Source organism: Calonectris borealis, chromosome Z (assembly GCF_964195595.1).
Source record: "Calonectris borealis chromosome Z, bCalBor7.hap1.2, whole genome shotgun sequence".
NCBI classification, from domain to species: Eukaryota; Metazoa; Chordata; class Aves; order Procellariiformes; family Procellariidae; genus Calonectris; species Calonectris borealis.
In genome coordinates this window covers 86802010-86822624 of record NC_134352.1, presented here as the reverse complement: position 1 = coordinate 86822624, position 20615 = coordinate 86802010, and the positions used below count along the sequence as shown (strand labels likewise).

The 20615-nt window shown below is 44.1% G+C and overlaps 1 protein-coding gene across 3 annotated transcripts; it reads left to right on the top strand.

The window, feature by feature from the left end:
* The first annotated feature begins 1563 nt into the window (after positions 1-1563).
* Positions 1564-19813, top strand: FECH (ferrochelatase). 3 transcript variants are annotated; one of them, XM_075136633.1, is made up of 11 exons: positions 1566-1650; positions 3962-4061; positions 5278-5397; positions 5780-5928; positions 12104-12238; positions 12762-12868; positions 14899-14997; positions 15784-15891; positions 16874-17038; positions 17471-17530; positions 18032-19813. In XM_075136633.1, exons 1-11 carry the CDS (start codon positions 1584-1586, stop codon positions 18164-18166), a joined length of 1245 nt encoding a protein of 414 aa, XP_074992734.1. In that variant the 5' UTR covers positions 1566-1583; the 3' UTR covers positions 18167-19813. The 3 variants fall into 3 exon arrangements, with proteins under 3 accessions (XP_074992735.1, XP_074992734.1, XP_074992736.1); XM_075136634.1 differs by lacking the exon at positions 12104-12238 and having other exon boundaries at positions 1564-1650; XM_075136635.1 differs by lacking the exon at positions 3962-4061 and having other exon boundaries at positions 1576-1650; positions 18032-18450.
* The last annotated feature ends 802 nt before the right edge of the window (positions 19814-20615 follow it).

The following is a 20615-nucleotide window of genomic DNA, read 5'->3' as shown; positions in this document are numbered from 1 at the left end:
CAATCAGAACTTGGATTTCTCCTCATCCTCACTTTCATTTTCCCTCAAGGTATCTCCACACAGTTGGACTGGTAATTGGATTGGTAATTCGTAAACTGGACTGCCAGCACTGGCTCCAAGGTCCCTTCAGCCTTGTAACTGGCAGCTTTGAGATCACTATTGTGTAGCCTTGTTTGGGTTACATCTCCCTACATGCATTATTTGATATTTATCTGGAACTCATCTGGCCACCCTTTGTAAGGAGCTTTTGAAGTTCCTTACCAGTGTCGTGGCACTAACTATCCCAGAGAGCCCAGCATACTTCAGAAATGTGACATTTCTCCTCTTTGCTCACTTCCCCACCGGGCAGCCAGGACTGAAACAGCTGCCGCTCGCTGGAAGGGCGAGGAGAAGGGTGGTGCTGCCAGGCCTTGGGCGGCGAGAGTCTCTGTAATTTTATCAGCTTTTTCAAAGCAAGTACCGTGTTCTGGGCAACAGTTTTCCGGTGGTCGTTGTGAAGGTGTGCCAGTGCAGCAGGAAGTGATGCTGGGTGCTGGCGCAGCCGCGCTGCCCGCTGCCGGCACCTGCTGCTGCGCCAAGTGCTGAGGACCGGTTCGAGCGCTGAGGACCCGTTCCTAGCTGGCGTGGCCCTGCGCGGCGTCCTGCCCCAGATTCGGTCAGACACGCCGACCGCCCTCACATGTGTCTTCCAGTAAAACCTCAGGTGAAAACACCCCCCCAGTCACACACACAGATAAACTCTGGGCGGCAGTGGTACCCTGAGCACAGCTCTGGGTGCTGATGCAGACTTACAGAGTGGGATTGCTGTGTTCAGACTGTACGTCCATGACCTGTGCTACCGACGCGGGCCCTTTTCAGACAGGGTAATCTCCAGCCCCAAAGCTTCAGGACTGTCCACAGAGAGGCAGCTAACCCGGGTGACAGGGCATGGGGACAGCTCTTGGAGGAGCAGAGAATTATTAGAGGCAAAATAAGATGGTGGAAGAGGCCATCGGTTAATGTCCCCTGGCAGAGGCAGGCTGAGATCACACCAAGACTCTTCATGAAGCCGGGAAGAAGGGACGAGGACTTTTGTAGATGAGGATCCTGGCTTAACCACAAAGGGTGACTGAGATCTGACGTGGTGGATGAGCTTCTCTGTTGAGAAAGATCCCAAGATTTAAAAAAAAAAAGATTTACAATCCTTTTCAAAAGGGTCTGCAGCTTCTTTGGAGCCTAACTGTGCAAACCTAAGAGATGTCCAAGTACATATTTTATTTAGCATGCGTGTTTGCAAAGAAAACCTTCAAAATGTAATCCCTGCATAATGGAAGGGATGCTATTATTAGTTTAGCTTCAAAAAAATTAGATATTGGGGTCTTTTGTTTGTTTTGATCATGGGGTGCTTGATCTCTCGTTTCTGAGCCCTCGGTCCTGTGGTAACGGTCGCACGGGGACCGTGGAGGACAGCCGGGGGAGAACAGCCTGAGGGACTCCCGGCTCGGCCACGGCCCGGCACCGCCCCCGTACAGCAGCGGGGGCGGTGCCGCGGAGGCGGCGGGGGCGGTATAAGCCGGGGGGCGGCGGCGGGGCCGCCTGAGGGAATGCAGGCGGCCGCCGCCAAGATGGCCGCCGCTGGTGCTAACGCCGCCGGACGGGCGGCGCGTCATCGTGAGTCTGTGGGCGCCGTCCGCAACCGGCGGGAACGGGGGGCTGAGGCCTGGCGGGGGCTGAGGGCTGCCGGCAGAGCCGCGGGGGCTGTGAGGGCGGGAGGGCAGCGGCACCGCCGGGACCGCGTTACACAACGCCCGTGAGGTGCCTTTGCGTAACGCTGCCGGTAGTGCCGGGGCCTCCGATCCCCGCGCCGTGACCCGGGCTGGAGCCTGCGGGCGGCGGGGGCCGGCGAGCACCGGGCGGCGAAGGCCGGGCGCGGTGGGGCTGCCTCTGCCGCGGGGGTCGCGTCTCCGCGCTGTGGTAACTGCGCTGCAGGGACCTTAAAGAAAGTCCGGCTTAATTAGCGGAGCGCGTGGGTAGTGCCGGACCGGCTAATGATGGTTTTTCCTCTAAATGAACTGAGGGCTGTGAGGCTTGGGATTTTCTCATCTGAGGTACATTTGTCGTTTGCTGCTGTCGGCCTCGGTTTTTCATTGTTTGGTTTGGTTTGGTTTTTTTTTTCCCCTCTCAGGAGTTTAATTTTAAATGAGGGACTTTCCTTTTTAGAAAGTGTTTGTGTAAAAATCATCCTTGTTTAACAGTTCACAGGTTGAGTTTTCAAAATAAGGCCAGGTGCGGTGAGGAGGTGTGAATAATGAATACGGTCACAAGGCAGTTTCACAGCTGTCCTAATGCTGCAAATGTGTGTTATATCTATTGTCTACTTATAGTTTGTATTGCAGTTTTTACAATATGCAGTCACTTTTGTGGGCTCCTTCAGCAGGAGCTCTTTTCCTCACTCTTTGTAAATATGACGCGTTGCCCAGTTACTGCTGTAACGGCGGAGTAACTCCGTGTACTGCACGCACCGGGGACCAGGTTTGTCAGGCCTTGGCTCCAGAGGCTAATACGATAATGCCATTTCTAAAACTTATAAAGGAACACTTTTATCAACGTTCCATCAAGCTGCAATCATCATCGTCGCACATCGTGTGCCTTCTGTGTCATGTGCTTTATGGTGCAGGTAGAAATATGCCCAAACCTCACCTTAAGTAAAAGAAATGCTTTATGGTATTTATTTACAGTGCAGAAGGATCGATACAGCCATTGAAACTTCTCTTTTTATTGTTCTATATAATTAACATATAGTGTCAGTGCTTCAGAAAGTAATAACCTAGGAACTGGAAGAAGAATATAAATATTTGAAAAGAGTCTTCCAGGCATCAGCGATGCTTGAAGTTCTTCAGTTTGCAGCCTTTTATATCACTGCAGACAGAGGTATCCGCAGCTACACACTCTTAATCCCGAGTAAGAAGCTGGATTTGCAAGATGCTTTTCACTGTTGTTGATTTCGGCAGGTTTTGAGGGCGTTCAGCATCTGTTCAGGATGTTATTAGGGAACCTGTGAACCATAAGACGCTCTTCTCAGCGGGTGGATGGGCCGCTGCGGAGGTCTGTGCTATTGGGGCTCAGTTGCTGCTGGAACTCTCGCAGTCTGACGAGGGAAGTGTTGCACCAAGCGATTGCTGGAGAGCTAGGGATGCAGAATTTAACAATTTTTTTCGTCTTGGGCAATTCACACTATTGTTGCAGTAAAAAATACCATGAACAAGACTATGAACTCTTGAGGAAAACAAAGCATGCTTTTGAAAAAGCAGGCTGTAACCAGCATGTGGGAAGACTTTACTTCTAAAGTATCCTGGTTTTTGGCTGATGCTGAAATCCAGGAATAATAGAAATCGCCTAGCTGGGTAGTGAGAAAGAAGGCTGCCCACGTCCCTAGGTAAATGGATTCTGAAATTGCTGCTCAGTGTACCCAACACAGGGTCAAACTAAGGAGCTGTGTCCTTATGGCTCGCAGATGCTGACCTACGTTGCTGAAGTTTGCTGGACCCTAAATTAACAAATGTCTAACCTACATTGTCGAGGTGGTGTAGAAATACTTTGCTTGTCTACAGTTAGCCCAGGTATGTCTGTACCATGAGACACTTACTTCGTTAGTGTGTCAGCCCTGCGTAGTTTCTCTTGAGTTGTCACCAGTTATTTTGGACTTATGATTGGAGCTTAAAGATTAGTGAGGCTTTTGTTTGGTTTTAGGTTTCTGCCTGGTATCTGAAAAGCTGTTAGTATACAGAGTGTTTAAACAAAGGCAGAAGCTTGCAATTTCATGACTTTCTTTGGTTCCAGGACCTGGAGCTTAAGGGAGAAAATGCCAAGCAGCGCAATACTGCCAAGTGTGTTTATGTAGCTGTTGAGGGATTAGTGCCTATCTGTGAAGAGGCCCTCAGCCCGGAGCAAGGTTATCAATGTGCTGTTATCTTTCTTCCAGTTGTAAAAAGTCAGCTGAGGGTCCCAGTACGGTGGAGAGGTCAGGCAACTGCAGCCGCAGTGACAGAAAGCACAAAACCTCAAATTCAGCCAGAAGTGCGGTAAGTTTGTCCTGAGGTCTGGGTGGGTGTGACCTGCTGTTGTTGCCCTCTGTCTCTCTCCGATATGGTATGCTGCTTTACTTGCATAGCAAAGCTGGTTATGTAGTAAAATGTGGCAGTCATGGGGCTTGATCTAGGTTTTTTGTCCGTGTGTAATTGCTTTTATCTGGCTGGCTGCAATCACCGAGGCTCTTGTTTTCACAATTCTGTGGGGCAAGGATTGCCTGCCTTGTTCTCTGCAGAATGCAGTGAGGCAGTGGCCCATGGTAAGGCCTGAGGCAGTGCAGAAGCAACAGAAGAACAAACAGTAGGATATTATTATTATTTGAGGTTCTGGTTCCTGCTTCCTGGATTTTGTTCAGCAACCTCCTGACAGACACTCGAGGAGGAGGGGATTGGAAACTGAGGTTCCAACCCATCGGGGCAGGCCTGGGCTCCTCTCAGTGCCCTTTGTAAGACTTTGGCTTTAACAAGAGGAGGGCAAAGCTCCCTGTGCAACCTCGACTCCGTCCGCTCAGGAGGCGAGAGATCTTGATCACTGGCCTCATGCGGGCAGGGGAAACAATTTGATGGGGAAATCCACCTCTTGGGTGAGAGTTGTGATCAGCAGCCCTTTCTGTAAAAGCTGATACCGCCATCTGCTCTGCTCTGCTGTGCTGGGAGGGACCTTATCCTTAGAACAGTGTGGTGGACCTGCACCTGGGTAGAAAACCCATTGTGGGGAAAAAAACCCCAACAACCTAAACAAAACCAACCCTGCACTTATTTTATGTGTAGAATGGCTCTTTGCTGCTTTCACTGCTTTGGGAGATGAGATGTGTCTCCAAAGTAATGAAGACAAAGACCTGTGTGGGTAGCTCATCTGTTTTCTGTGGAAGCTGCTGCGTGGTTCGGTTGGAATCTACAGCTGGCGTTCAGCTGAGATAGTTCCTTAGACCCTGTTTTGTAACCTCCCTTACAGCCTTCAGCTGCGAGATTATTTTCTCTGTGTTGCAAAGTGATTACTTTTTTTAAAAAAGTAAAGATCGTGTAAATACTTGTTCTCTGGCTATTCATGCTTGTAGTTCATATTTTTACATAAGCAGGATGAGCTTCTAAATAGGATGGTGCTTTTGCAAAAGACAAATGCAGAAGGATAAGCTGATTGTTTTGTAATAATAATAATAAAAAAAAAGCAGCAGGTCACTAGGATTTGAAATATCTCTTGCTTCCATAGGAAACCTAAAACAGGAATCTTGATGTTAAACATGGGAGGTCCAGAACGGCTGGATGACGTGCATGATTTCTTACTTCGTCTCTTCCTGGACAGAGATCTAATGACGCTTCCAGTTCAAAAGTGAGAAACACTGTGAAGTCTTGTGTTGCAGTCAGTGTTGGGTGTTGCTGTCTTAGCTGTAGGCTTGGAGATTTAACTTCTGTGTATATCAGCATTTCTTAAGACTGTTTCATCTTGGGACCAGTCAGTGCAAGAAACAGTGTTATAATTCTCTGGAAATAGGTGTGCCAAGTTCGTTCTCTTCTAATTGCAAATTGTGGTTTCCTGTCACTTAGCAAGTTTGAGAAGGGTGATGGAATATAACATTAAACAAGCCATGCAATGATGGTTTGCTGTAATTTGGAGAGATTGCCACAGACAACCCACTGCAGCAGAGAGATTTGGGGAAAGGGGTGGTGATTTGGGTTATGATATTAATATGTGTACCTTTTGAATGTTGTAGTAAATTAGCACCCTTCATTGCCAAACGCCGCACACCGAAAATCCAGGAGCAGTACAGCAGGATTGGAGGTGGATCACCAATCAAGAAGTGGACGGCGGTGCAGGGAGAAGGCATGGTGAAACTGCTGGACAGCATGTCTCCTCGCACCGGTACTTTACTGTGCTTGTTAAAAGTTTCTTTTGTCTCATGTGTTGAAAGTATGCTTGTAAAGCAGCTTTTGCTTCTTGATTTTTATTGTGTGTGTGAACAGTGTTCTCACTGTTCATAACAAATATATTGCAGAAGTTCTTATTCGTTAAAAACTCAGCATATCCAAAATCACACATGCAAATATATTTTTGTGGTCACTTCTGTGGCTGCATTGGAGAATGGCTTTGATTTTGGAGAGTACTGTCGGTACTTGTTCAACCTGCAGTAACAGTGTAGCACTAAAAGCCAACAACCAAACATTTACCCACCTTCTCAGGCTGGATCCAGTATGTGCTGTGGTCCAGCTGCCACCTCTGTCTGTGCCCAAGCTTAACAGCTGCCCTGCGTATGTCCGCCCTTAGATGCTTTTGGCATGTTTTGTCTTGCATAACTTCGGCTGTCAGGAAGTTGGGCATCTGGCCTAAACTGGTGGTCTCTGCTCACTCCTTCATCGAGAGAGAGTAGGGCTTGGAGAGAAAGTGATTCAGTTCATCCTAAGGCCATTATCAAAGATGGGCAGGTGTCACCTCTACAGGTACCCTTATCTCCTTTGATTATGGGAAGAAATCTAGATTACTACGGGAGACAAGTATCTTACTTTCAGATGGCTGAAGCTAGGTGACAGGAGTCTCTGTTGGTGTGTATGACTGCAAGGTGTCATACCTTGCCCTGTAAGCCCTGCTTGAGCTTGAAGAAGTCTACACTGAAGACAAGTGGTTGAGCCTTAGATGATAAGAAAGGGGAATGTATTTCATGTGAACAAATAAGGCAGGCATGGGAGAAGGGTGTTGGAGTGGCATTCGCAGTAGCGTAAACGGGGTGGGGACTTCTGACCATTAGCAGTGGCAGTATAATCTCATGTAATTCTTTTATCTTTTATGAAGAAATAGAGTGGGAGAATGATGCTCCTCTTAGGCTGCGCGTGTACGTGCACACACAGAGCAAAGAACGACTGTTGATCTAGGGTTTCCTGGTTGTTCATGTTCTGCACACTGGTGCTATTGAGTTTCACGGGGGGTGGGATCTCCTGCTGTAAAGTGCACGGCCACCTTCTCGTGGCTGCTTCTTGTAGCTGACTGCAGGACGGTGTCATTCAGCTGCCACACACTCACAGCAGCAGCAGTTAGGGCTCGGAGGACAGTGCAGCGTTCCCTGCTCCTGCTGCTTCCTGCAAGGGCCCTTCCCCGTTCAGGGCCAGCTTGGCTGGGACGCTGTGCAGGGACTGTCTGATGTAGAACAGCTCTGAGGCCAGAACTTAAAGCTATAAAGCCTTTTGTATTTGCCGTTGTAACGTCAGCGTGAGCCTAAAGAATAGCTAACTGCATGGGAGGGTGTCGGGAGTCTGACTGTTCTCCAAAGCCGCAGGTGTCTTTCATTCCTCTGAAATGTCCCTCTGCAACTATTGCTTGGATGTATCCAGAGCCTTTAAAACTTTGTCTGAATCTGTAACTATTAATAATGGATAAAAGAACACACACCAATTAGCCCCGATTTCAGGACTGAAGAGGAGGTCAGTTGGAAGAAAAGACGAGGTATCATAGATGAACGTTGCAGGGCTTGGTTCAGTGACAGCAGTGAGCCCCAGCCAAGGACGTGAGCAGGAGATAAGGCCTAACGGTTTGGCTTGGGTGGAAGTAGATACTGTCTTTGCCAGTTCTTCCTTGATGACAAGAAAACTTGAAAGGTGAATACAACCTCCCTCTCCTCTCTCCGGATCACTGAATCTCTCTTGAACCTTGCTCCCTCGCAGCAAGGAGCGGTGACTTATGGATTACCCTGTGCCAAGCTACCTGGTAGCATTAGTGTGATGGGAAATGGGTGCAGATGCTTCTGTGAATGTCCTTTTACTAAGGCCTTCAGCTAACATGTTTTACCGTGCAATTGCAATGGGCTAGGTGTGCAAACACAAACAACTATGGGCATCTGCGTGAGGTTAATTTGCTGTGATTCAGCCATGTTCAATCTCTCTCCTAAAACCTCCAACCAAATGGATACATGAGTCATTTTTCACCCAGGTTAAGTGCATTCATGGTGAATTTGCAGTGGTTTAGCTAAACTGCTTTCAAATTGGTTGTTAGTTGAATTTGACTTCAGCTTGTATTGTGCAGTTAACAGCAGAGGAAAAACAGACTTCTAGTTCATCTCTGCTTCTTGCTGAAGGTGATAGGTCATTTGCTTACAGTACCTTTTATGCTACAGTTTCTTGTTCTGTGACATTAAAACTGTGGCATTAATAAATGCGAATGGCAGCACTAGAAATTAAACTTCCACATTCACGTAGCAGCTCAAGGGTGATGGCCATATTCTGTGTCTAGCCTCTTATGGGACAGGCAGAAAAAGACAGTGAATCACTACTGCTTTGACAAAAGCCAGGAGAAACAGGAACGCGATGGTTGGTCTGTCTGAAATGACCTGTCTGGGGGTCACCTTTGTTCAGATAAGGTGTTTCTCTGCATTATGCTTTTTGTTCTTGAAGCAGCAGACTACCTTTGTGAGTAGAAGGAGTTAACGAGCTCACTAAGCTGCCTGCTGAATTCCTCACCGGTGTGTTAGCTACAGATAATACTTCTCATCCTGCCACTCCAGTAGGAGCACTAAACATTTTTAATAGAAAAACTGCTGGAGTAAGAGAAGCCAAAGAGGAGAGCTCTCTGTTCTCTTCAGCTCAACAGCTTTACAATGCGTGGTGCTGCAAGCTGCCTTCTCCCTTCAGTTTCCATGACCTTTGCTGATGTGATGCTGGTGTGTCAGGGAATCCCCTCCCTGTTTGACAATACACGTTATTTGATTCCTAGCTATATTGTAGTTCTTTGTGGCATCTGCTTCAAACTTGGGTAGAAAAAGGCTAGAGGTAGAAGATTGGTAAAAGGCTCTGGAAGGTGAAAAGTAATGCTCTTGGAAGGCTAGAACCAAATTTATTTCATTCGTTCAACATGTAACGTGTACTGATACCTTCATTCGGGTGATGTTTGATCCTTTTTCCACAGATGCTATTCTCTAGCTTAATTCCAGCTGTAGTCCCTGCAAGGATAGTCAAAGCCTGAAGCCAAAACCGCACCAAGCTGTGGCATCCAAGGCAGTAGTGTTTTTAGCAGCAGCAGCCCCTGAAGGGTCAGGCTTGCAACAGGTTCTGAAGATAAAGCTTAAAAAGTTTATCTGCTTTTCTCAGGGTACCACTCCTGCTTGCTTTTGTTTGGTGACCACTTTTTGTGAAGTCATGCCCGCCTCTGTGCAGTTCTTACACCTGATAAGTCGTTTAGAGACCTTTTTTACTTAACAGTAGCTGCGGGTTTTAAAAATTGAACGTGCTAACCGTTGCTAACAATTGAATTGAGTGCTAACCATTTCCTTAAGTATTTCGAGTAACCTTGCAGCGATACAGAGTACTGTGTTGCTTCAGAATAGCTTGAAACAGTTGGATGTGCTTCCAAACTGAGCTACACGTTTCGGAATATCGCGTGCTCACAGGTAGCACTTTGGGAGCACTGAGCTCTGTTAATGAGTAACTCGCAGGTTGTGGTGGTAAGACTTCAAACACATGGCAAAGAAGAAATACTTCGCATACTCGTTTTACCTTGATCGGGACTTTTTGGGTGTAGAGTTAATAGTTGCTGTGTATTTGCAGTTGGTGAAGAGCTCATGTTAGACAGTATCAATAACCACCTGAAATTCCCTCCTGCATAAATTAATCAATCTACTGATTTACTGACTTGTAGTATACATTTGACATGTTACACTTCGGCAATGGGACTAATGTAAAGTAGTAAATAAAGAGCCTCACCCATGTCATCTGGGAACAATGTAATTTTAATATGAAGCTTTATTGTTACAGGCAGCTGTCTGAAAATGAACAAGAGTTCTTCCTTCTGAACGAGTGAGGTTGGGTAGGCTCCGTAGTCCGTAAGAATAAATCACACAAACATGGTGATAGGAAAATCCATTTCTATTGTTGGGTTTTTTTTTTTTAGTGCTGGCATCAAATAGGCTAATGTCTTGCAATGGTAATTAAATTTTAAGAAGGCACATCTTGATTTTTTTATTGTTTTTAATTATAATGTTCTTAATATTTCTGACAAGCTGTATTTTAGCTGAGATTCCCTTGTCAGCAGAAAGAAAGCTCACAGGATGAAGGGGGGCACGTTGGTTCTTTAGATTGGCAGCTCTTTGTGGAAGGAGATGTCACTCTATTTCTAGTAGTTCTGACTCTTAACTGTAATGACAAAATGAGTATGTATACAGGCATGAAAATCTCTCCTTTGCTGCTTGTGATCCAGGACAAAACATAATACTGCGAGAGTGTTAGCCATGTTTTTTCCCAGTATGTCCTTTCCCAGGTTAAACTCCTACTGTCTTTGCTCTGTTTAGTCAGACTTTTGTTTTTAATGCCATTTAAAAAAGTTAATGAGGTTACTGGCTCCTGGGGCTCCTGAAGTTGGGTCATTATTTGCTACTGCTCTCCGCTGGGAGTTCTCTTGCCTCCTGCAGAGAACTGGGGGTGACTAAACTTGTTTTCTGAATCCGGTGTAAATGCGTGGAGTGGAGACCAAGCACAGGACATCTGCTTCCTTCAGAAACCTATTCAATATTATTTCAGAGCTAGTGACCTGGAAACCCTGAAAAAGAAACTTTGCTTTTGTTCTCCTAAGAACCTCTGTCCTCTACTTAAAAAAAAAAAACAAAAAAAACAAAACAACAAAATAAAACAAGAAACTGCCCTCCCTCCCTCCCCCTAACCAAGCCATACTCCCCAAACCTTGAAGCCGACAAAAGATTAGAGATGAAAAATGGAAAAACGTCAAATGTTTTCCTTGGAGAGAATAATATTGCCTCCAAAATAAAGTGTTTAAAGGCATGAAGATTTCTATGAAAAACACCCAGAAAACAGAATGGAAGAATATGTGTCCCTTACGCAGTACCGCTAATCTCCTGCCCCACACAACAGCCCTGGTCCTTGGGGGTTTATGTGCAAACGGAGCAGACTTACCAGCGTGGGGGAAGGCATCTTCTCTTGCAAAGATGGTGACTAGTTGAATCAAACGATAGTTCCACCTTGTCTTGTTTTTAGCTTTGTTTTTTAATGTGGATAACTGGAGGCAAGGAAATGGAAAGAAATGAAATAGAATTACATCTACATAAAATGATGAAGGAAAAGATAAAGTAGGTGAGGGAAACGCAAGGGAGCCAGGTCTTTGCTGAAGCTGAAATAGGAGTTAGAGGGCAAGGAAGGGAGGGCATGCGGAGCAAACGGTCAGTGCCTGGGAATTCTGCCTGAACGCCCCTGCAGTGCTGGGACTGGGGGCTTGATCCAGCAAAGGCATATGAATCCTTTGTGCACTGAAGGCGTCCTGTTTTAATGACTTCTCTATTGGCACCTGGAGCATGAAAGGGATAAAATTATCTGATTTTCTTGAAATGCCTTACAGGTAGCTAATGTTTATAAGGTGCAGGGCCTTTTCCTCTTTGAAGCTGATCCCTGTAGAGCAGATTATCTCAGTGCTGGCACACAAAACTGCAGCCCAGTTATATTTGAAAGTTTAGGTAAATAAAATTTCCTGGAATGTGCAAACTGCTTAAGCAATGCATTTCCTTTTGTATGGTGGAATGAAGAAAGCCTTGTCTTTCCTAAGGTTTTGGCATTTTAATTACACTGGTGTATTTAAAACACCTGACTTCTGACTTCAGTAAGCGAGTTGAGCTGTGCTGTTAGGAAGCCCGTAACACGTCTGTAACTGTGGTCTCTGTTAGGGCATAGTAGTGTTCATTTAGCATCTTGTAGTGACGCTTTTTTACCAATACATCCTTTAAATCAGAACTTGCCCAGCAAAACATGAGCTCTGTACAGTCTAGAAACCACGCCTCTGCTAAACTAAGTAAAAGCAGAAGAATGATGCTTCCTGCAGAAGCAAACAACAGTATAAATCACTTTTAAATTCTAATAACAGCAAAGTGAGTTACTAGAAAAATACTTGGCCAAAGAAAGATGTGTTTATATGACAGCGGTTTAGAAAATATCAAGAAGTTTATTTCAACAGTTTCAGTCTGTCTGGTTCTGGACTTTGTACTTATTAATGACGTGTTATTGAGAGTTCTTGGGGTTTTTTTCTGCAATTTCTTTTCCTGTGCTTTGGCTGGCAGCGCCTCACAAATACTACATTGGCTTCCGGTACGTCCATCCTCTGACAGAAGAAGCAATTGAAGAGATGGAGAAAGATGGCATTGAAAGGGCTATCGCTTTCACGCAGTACCCACAGTACAGTTGTTCTACCACAGGTAAGCGTCTGTGCAGGAGCAGAGCACGGACAGTGGCGAATGTAGGCACGTGTCTGCAAGCCTTGAGAGAGCGTGCGGAGTGTCAGTGCAAGCTGTCCTGTCTTCCTCAAAGTGCCCCTTCCTGTTGGCTTCATTGCCAACTCGAGGTCCTCTGTATTTAGTATAATTCTGAATTTTAGGTAGAAACTTCTTAACTCAGGATAGCTTTATGTTACCATTGTTATTGTGAGATAACATAAACTGAAGGCTCAGGAACATGACTGAGAAAGCTTTCTTCATGGAAACTAGCGCAATAATTGCTCTTCAGTTAAAGAATGGTTTAGCGAATTGTTCTTGGCTGGTACGTTGTATGAACTTTGATAAAATTGCTCCCATTTGAGGCTCTCTGTTCTGACTTACATTTTAAATGTGCATTTTAAATGTGTAGCATTTTAAAATATAATACCTTGCTACAAAACTGATTTCATCTGACAAGTTGCTAATGCCTTGGCTGAACTTATGTTCTTAATTCTCTGCATTTCAGGAAGCAGTTTAAATGCCATTTATCGCTACTATAATAAAAAAGGGGAGAAGCCGAAGATGAAGTGGAGTATAATTGACCGATGGCCCACACATCCCCTTCTTATTCAGGTATGGATTCGTATGAGAGCCTTTGAGTCAGAATGAGAGGTGTGAACTGAGCAGGTCTGATATGTTATCAAATTGGCATTCTTTGGGCTTTTCTTAGATTGGTTGATGTAGGAGAAACCAGGTATCTTTGCATTGCCAGATGACTTTAAAACAACAAAGAACTAAGTAAATACAGATGTTTATTGAGTTTCGTTTTTAGAAATATTTGCTACCAGTAAAAACGCAGTATAATGTTAAGCAACAGAAACATTCTGAGGAAACACTTCACTTAGATCAAGTCTTAGCTTCTAAGAAAGCTTACAAGATTTTTAGCCATAGAATGTACTAAAAGAAGATGAACCTATTTGCTGATTTAGGCTGTGTTTATATATTTTATTTAAAAAAAAAAACTTGAGGAGAATAAAAGGAATGCTTCAATTTGAGGGCACATTTTAGTTATGGTAATGAAATGTGTCTTGTCTACTATGTATGAAATTACAGGTGAAGGATGGTTATTTCATGCCAGATGTTTTGGCATGATAATGTGTGAAAGTGATCACCATGCATATCTTGTTTTAAAAGCATAGTCATATTATCATAACAGCGTTGGCTGGAAGGGACCTCTAGAGGTCAAATTCCTGCTCAGGGCAGGTCTATGGTTGACAAACCTACAGATCATGTTGGTTTGTCAGATTCTCATCCAGCAGCAAAGAGGCAATTCTAGGCACAGCACTGGCTGTGGCAGGAGCAATTAAGGGAAACCACCTTGCTCCTTGCTTTTCAGAGAAAATGGCACTTATCTTTCTTGGGGAGCCTCTCCTCTAGTTTGAGTTTTGTGGTGTGCTGAACAGATGATAAAAAATGACTGAAGGAAGGCAAGGTGGAACGGCCCACACTGTGTGACCTTCCTCTGACAAGCTGCCTGAGCATGATGCTGTCCTGGGACGTGCCATTCTTATTGTGCACCCTCCATGCCTTCAGTATGTATTCTCCCTGCCTACAGTGAAACATCTCAGCGAGTTTAGGAACCTTTCATATCTTCAGGGAACCTGCAAAATGGTTTCGATTAGACAGAGTACGTACAACCCCCTTTTTTTTTTTTTTTTATAAGCTCACCAGTGTGCGTTTCCTTAAGCCCGGGGAGGCTGTAATTGAAAGGGCTGACTCAGCCCCTGATTATAAAGTTGAAATGGAAATTAAATTTTTTTTTAACATTTCTGATCTGTTTTTCACTGTAAAATATCCGAGAGAGAAGACCATGCAGACAGAGTTGTTTCATGCTCCTGCAGCACCAGATGCCAGCAGTGATGGCAGCTTTTCTCTCTGTCCGCTCCCTCGGCCTAGCTGTGTGTATGCGGTGTTACGGCTGGCAGTGGGAGTGGAGGGTCAGAGGTATTTCCCTGCTTTTTTGTGTAGTACTAAGAACATTTCAGATGTTGATGGACAGAGGTGTCCCATCTCTCCCATGTTCTCTCCCATCAGCTGAGCTTAAGGAGGAGGTCTCTGAATACAGTTGAATACAATTATCTCAAACTTGCCTCAGCAGTCCATTAGGGGACACCTTTTGCAGAGCAGGCTTTTCTCTGATGCCGTGTGTATGTACTCTAATTTAGTCTAAGTGTAATGGGGCTGCTAAGAGAGGATGGTTGTGCTCTGCCCATTCGCCATTTCTTTCTCCCCCTGCCCTAGCAGCTGCACGCGTGCGCCCTCTGTGGCCAGGGAACCGCTCTTCAGAGGCAGTAGAGGAGAGTTGGGTTGAATTGGTTATGTTCTTTCAGTTTGTTACCAGCATCTTAAAACCACTGGGATGATCAAAAGTTCATGAGGGCCTTTGGTGTGTTGGAATTGGGCACTGTGTGATACTGTGTATGTGACAGTATGTAATACGTGCTGTCTCTCGCTATTGCCCCCTGCTATTGCCCCACGCAAAAAGGAAATTTTGAAGTTCTCAAGGCAACCTGGAACATCGAAGCTGCCTGTTTCGGGACATTTGAGATCATATAATGTCTCTTAGTGTTTCTATTCAGGTCTTTCCTTTTTTTTCTGAACAGTGCTTCACCGATCACATACAGAAGGAACTGAACCTGTTTCCCCCCGACAAAAGGAAAGATGTCGTCATCCTCTTCTCGGCTCACTCGCTGCCCATGTCCGTGAGTTACGTCAGGTTGTTTCTGTCATAGTTTGACCAGAGTCACACTAGCTGGGCTTGAATGGAAGGGTGTGCGGCTCGCACACCCACAGGGCAGGGCCACAGTTGTGGAAGTGCCAGGCAAATATGAAAGAGAAATATGAAGGCAAGTTAGTGAGTTGCAGCTGGAAGCCTGACGCAGAGCTGAAGGCGAGGCACGTGGACTGTGATGACTCTCCGGCATGCTTACTCAGATCTGTGCTGTGGGGCACCATTGAAGATGGGGCGCTGGGTCAGGTCAGACTCGGTACGGCTGCTTTCATGGCCTCACGAACTTGCCAGCTCAAACCCGGATGGTAACGGAGGGGAAAATTTGGTCATTTTCTCACCTCTAGAAAGCAGTAATAATACTTTTCCCTGAAGGAATGAAAGTAAAATCTTTGCAAAGTTGCAATAAATGACTTCTGTCAGCAACCAGCGGCTGCAGTGAAATGGCTCTTGGATCATTTTTCAAAAATGCAGTGCAGTTACCAAAATGTAACTATATCTATATATGATGATAGAAGAATTTATCTTTTCTCTTGCGAAGCAGGAGGAGTACATGTCCTGATAAAACAGCTTCATCATAGGTTTTGCTGGGCAAGAATGCAGGTTTTTCTTCCCTGTTTCGGATGAGCCAGGCACTTGATATGGCCCGTCCTGGGTGCAGCCACATCACGCGCAGCGTGCTTACCTTTCCCAGTCTTTAGGTGGTCTTTGCTCAAACATGTTCACTGGAAGAAAAAGGTCTGGTGTTTTTGTGTTGAAGGTAGTGAACCGTGGTGATCCGTATCCTCAGGAAGTGGGAGCTACTGTCCAGAGAGTCATGGAGAAGTTGAACTACTCCAACCCTTACAGGCTTGTGTGGCAGTCCAAGGTATGTGCTCAGGGAAGCTGTAAAGCCACTTGCCACTGTAAAACTCTTCAGGTGACGGAGTTTATGATCTTCCAGCTTAAGAAGATCATAACCTCAGTGCCTTTTTCCCGTTTTCAGCAAGTATTTCTGCTAGAACAGAATCCCCATCTTTTACTCAAATTCAGTCCACAGTTTCTCACCTTTTTTGTGTATTGCATCATTTTAAAGTAGATTTTTGATGTGTCTGTTAGAAAACCTATGATCTCATAACATCTAGTTTGGCATTTGTCTTTGTCAGAAGGAAAAATCAAGCACTCATTGGATTTTTAAGTTGTTGCTTTTGGAGAATCTCTGAGCAATTTTTCTGAAGTCATCATGGTGATATAGGCATTCTTAATAATAATATGAGCCTAATCCAAACAGGCTTCATTATTCTTGACAAAGACTGCTTGCATTACTTTGTACTTACTATTACTACTGCAAATAGCAAGGAACATAAGTTTTACCAGAATTATGTAATACAAGTAACCTTATGTCTCAAGGGCATTACACCTATCATGCCATTGTTGTCTTGTTCTTGAAGTTGCATATTATGGTACATCGGCACCAAATGCTTCGTGGATAGTAAAGAGGTAAGGACAGGTTGCTGCAGAATGGTAACTTCTTTAAAAGGCAGGTAAACCCTGTGCCGTAGGGGTCAGGGTTTTATTGAACTGAAAACAGTACACTTTTATTCAAATTTTCATTTATTTTAATGAGAGTCTCATTTAGGCCAGCCCAGGTTCTGTTTCTTTGGGATTTAAATGACAGGACAGTATGTCTTCATAAAAAATTTAATGGAGAAAGTGAGAGGTACTATCAAAAGCACGGAAATACAAATAATTGGCTCCATCTTAAACATAATCTGGTCTGTGTTGTCCTGCTTAAGAAAACATGCGTGTTCTTTGTAAGAATGATTTAATGAGGTTTTTTTTTCTTTATTTCCCTCCCCCTTTTCTTAAAGGTTGGACCAATGCCTTGGCTTGGTCCACAGACAGATGAGACCATTAAAGGACTGTGCCAAAGAGGAAAGAAGAACATGTTGTTGGTCCCAATAGCATTTACAAGTGACCACATTGAAACACTTTATGAACTGGATATTGAGTATGCCCAAGTTTTAGCAAATGAGGTGAATGTTTTATGGGTTTTATAACTGTTTGGATAGTGGTGCTCTGAAATTACTTTTCCTGTCTTGAAATTTGCTTTGTAATTGCTTCTTGCAATATGATTTGGGGCAAATTTTATCTTTCTGTAAATTGAAAATTAATCTAAACTGGCTTAACTTAAATTAATTTTTAGCAACACAAAACAGGTGGGAATTTGTCTTTTGAGGTTTAACTCTTTAAGCCACTACTATCCTAACTAAAAAAGAATCATGGATTTTTGGCAGCAAAGTGAAATTTTGCATCATAGTTATTTTTGCTGTATTGAAAAACATGGTACGGCATTTAATTCCATCATTTTGGGGGAACTTCTGAATGAAGCAGAAAGGAAGATTTTGAAGGCTAACTAGTGAAGGATCTAGCAGACTTAACTTTTTTTCTCCTTATTTTTGATTCAGTGTGGAGTTGAAAATATCAGAAGAGCAGAGTCTCTTAATGGAAATCCACTGTTCTCCAAGGTATCTTCTTTGTTGCAGTAGTTATAAAAGTTTGCAGTTGTGTGTTTCCTACTAGATTATGGAGGTCTTCTTGTAGTTTTTAAAGTATTTTGAGTTTAAGAGCAAAAACGGAAACCCCTGTACTTAATCTGTATACCACGAAGTGTTTTATTTACCACAGTTTGTGTTGGGGTTTTTTTTTGTTTGGTTGGTTTTGGGGTTTTTTTTTTGGTTTTTTTTTTTTTTAAAAGAAGTTCAGAAGCTTGGTTTGACAAAAAAGAAAAACAGTTTTATATTCATTTGTAGTAATCTTTTAATGAAATATTTCTCTTAAGATATTAATGCCAATGCAGTTTTAAAGCAGGATTTTCCCCTGAAGTAAAGGAGGGTAGTGCTTAAAAAGTGTAGTCTGGTGGATACACAATTTGGCAATCTCACTAGTCAGTGTGACACGTTAAAGCATTTTTTTATTTTAGGCAGATAGGTTTGCTCACTTCTGATTTTTAATTAACTGTCTTTCAGGCTCTGGCAGACTTGGTCTGTTCGCATATCCAGTCGAATGAAATCTGCTCTAGGCAGTTAACCCTCTGCTGTCCGCTCTGTGTAAATCCTGTCTGCAGGGAGACAAAAGCCTTCTTCACTAATCAACAGCTGTGATGGGCGGTCTAGGAGAGCCCCGCTGGATTATACAGGAAAATTGCCCTGGTGAAGCGGTGCAAGGGAAAGAAACCGCTTGACCAAACTCTCTGCTGTTACGTACTTACAGGCTGGTAGTCTGTGATGTTAACCTCATGTAACAGTGGGGAGAACTTGACTTTTTTGTTTTATTTTTTCTTATGTTCTCTTTCTTGAGGAGAGTTTGTAGAAAGTATGGAAATAAGGGCCTTTATCCTGTGAGATGTGAAAAGATCTCGTTTCACCTGATCCTGATTGGACTTAGCATGAACCCATAAGTACGCACTGAAAAACTTAAAAAACTTTTCTACGAATTAGCTTCTATTTCCTATGCAGGGATTTATTTGTATGCAGTTTTGTCAAGAGTGCATTAATTTCAGCTTTCCAGGTCAAGCATACAATTATTTGTTTTGTTTATGCCTAAGGTACCAGCATAGTCACTGATTGTCTCTTCTGAGAGTGATTTTTCAGATGGGTTTGAAGATCAAGTGGCTTCTAATGCTTTTAAAATAATGTGTATATTTTTTTTAGAACATAAAGATAAAGCTTTGTTTTCTTTTGATTTTTTTTCTCCTGCCAGAAACTTCCAGTGACAGCTTAGCTGGGATAATAGAACGCACAAGATTTGTTTACACTTTCTAGAAAAAACACTCTCATTATCTGCAGGGAAGCCTCTGCATTTGAAGAGCATAAAATGAAAGGAATAAGCCTGCTTGAGTGCTGCTGAAGAACATGCTCAATTGGAACAACCTGTGTATGTTTCAAATCTAGCAGCTATCAGCAGCATGTATGGAAGCATGTTGGGTTATCTTTTAAGCAAAATGGCTTTTTAAAATTATTATTAAAAAGGGCTTTCTCTGTTTGGTTAAGTAAATTTAGGAAGTTGGGCTTGCTCTCCAGAAGGTTTATAGATCTGCTGTGTGCTTTCTACTGTGCCACAGTGCTGTGGTTTTTGTGGGATACCTATGGAGTTCCATAGGTACAATTGATCTAGCTTAATTGATGTTGTTATTTAAAACTGAGATGATAAATCAGGAGTAACTTATATTGCAGATGCCTGAGAGCAGGCAGCCCCGCAGGCTGACAGCTGTGTGCTTATGCATACCTTTATCAAAAGCCGAATTTTGTCTGTTAGATTTTTGGCACTGATTGTGGGCCGGGAGTGTGCACTCGTAACCCAGCTAAACTTCTTGCTTGTTTTGGCAGGTGTTTGGGTGCTTCAGGACTGCTGAATCCACTCCTAAGTAGTGGTAGTTTTGTAGAGTGAAAAACCTTTTTAGGGCAGTATTCCCCTCACTGTCAGCACCGGGACCGGTGTCCAGGTTGGTCTTGGGATAGGAGGGGGCTTTTCGGAAAGGCTGGTCACCACACAGCACGCCTGAGCTTGGCGCTTGAAGTAATTCAGGGCAGAAGTAGCGCAGCACCTCAGTCAGTGGTCCTCTCGCACAGGGACCTCTCCTCCTGCGTGGGACAAAGGAGGAGCAAAGCTACGACAGTGTTCTGTGGGACTGAGCCATACGTGTATTAGTCTGGCTGTCAACTTCATGGGTATAAATGTTTACTTTATATAATTAGCACTGAAATGCCGGTACTTTGGCAATGCAGGTTGTTGTCTGCAAATTGATGATTCGGCTAATTGTGATGTTTGAGAAGCAGATGCCATGCTGCTCAGTTTTATTTGGTTATGTAATTAGGAGGCATGAACAGCTTGAACCTCTGATCTTTCAAGGATAGGGTTGTTTAAAAAGAAAATAGGCCTCTGTTGGTATAACAGGGGTTTATCTTGTTCTATTTTATGTTAAAGAATTAAACGTGGGATACTAAAGAAATGAGCGGGTGCTGTGTGGATCAGCCAGTGGGCTGAGTACTGCCATGGAGCGATGTAAATCCTTGCTAGGGCCTGTGGCCGAATACGTCTTGAGAGTTGATTGACGTGTCTGCACTGCCATGCTGCAGCTTCCGAGTGTGACTATGGTGAGACAGACTTAAATTCCTTCCGTGCCAGAACCTCCTACGTTACTGCTGTCCCTCGTTGCTTTAGCAGAAAGAAGTCTTCCTTGACCCTTCATACCTGTGCCTGTTTCAGTGGCGGGGAGCCACTGTTCTCCCTCCTTGCTCCATCCTTGGTCTCTGCCCGCTGCCTCGGCAGGAAGAAGGAACGCAAAGCTGATTCCTGCCCTCGCTCGGATGGAGTAGGTAGAGTGTCACGTGAATGGAAGAGTGAAATTTTCATGGAAAAGCTTTGAATCAGTGTCAAAAGAATACAAATGACTGCAGTATGTCTGGGAAGGGAACACTGGCCTTATGTCTCTCGTTGGACAAAGAACTTTCTCCGTTCCCATTTCTCTACTTGACACTTATGGGTCAGTGGAAAACAATCTGTTTTGTAAAATCTTCCTGCTTACACCTCTTTGCTACCAGCTGAAGGGTA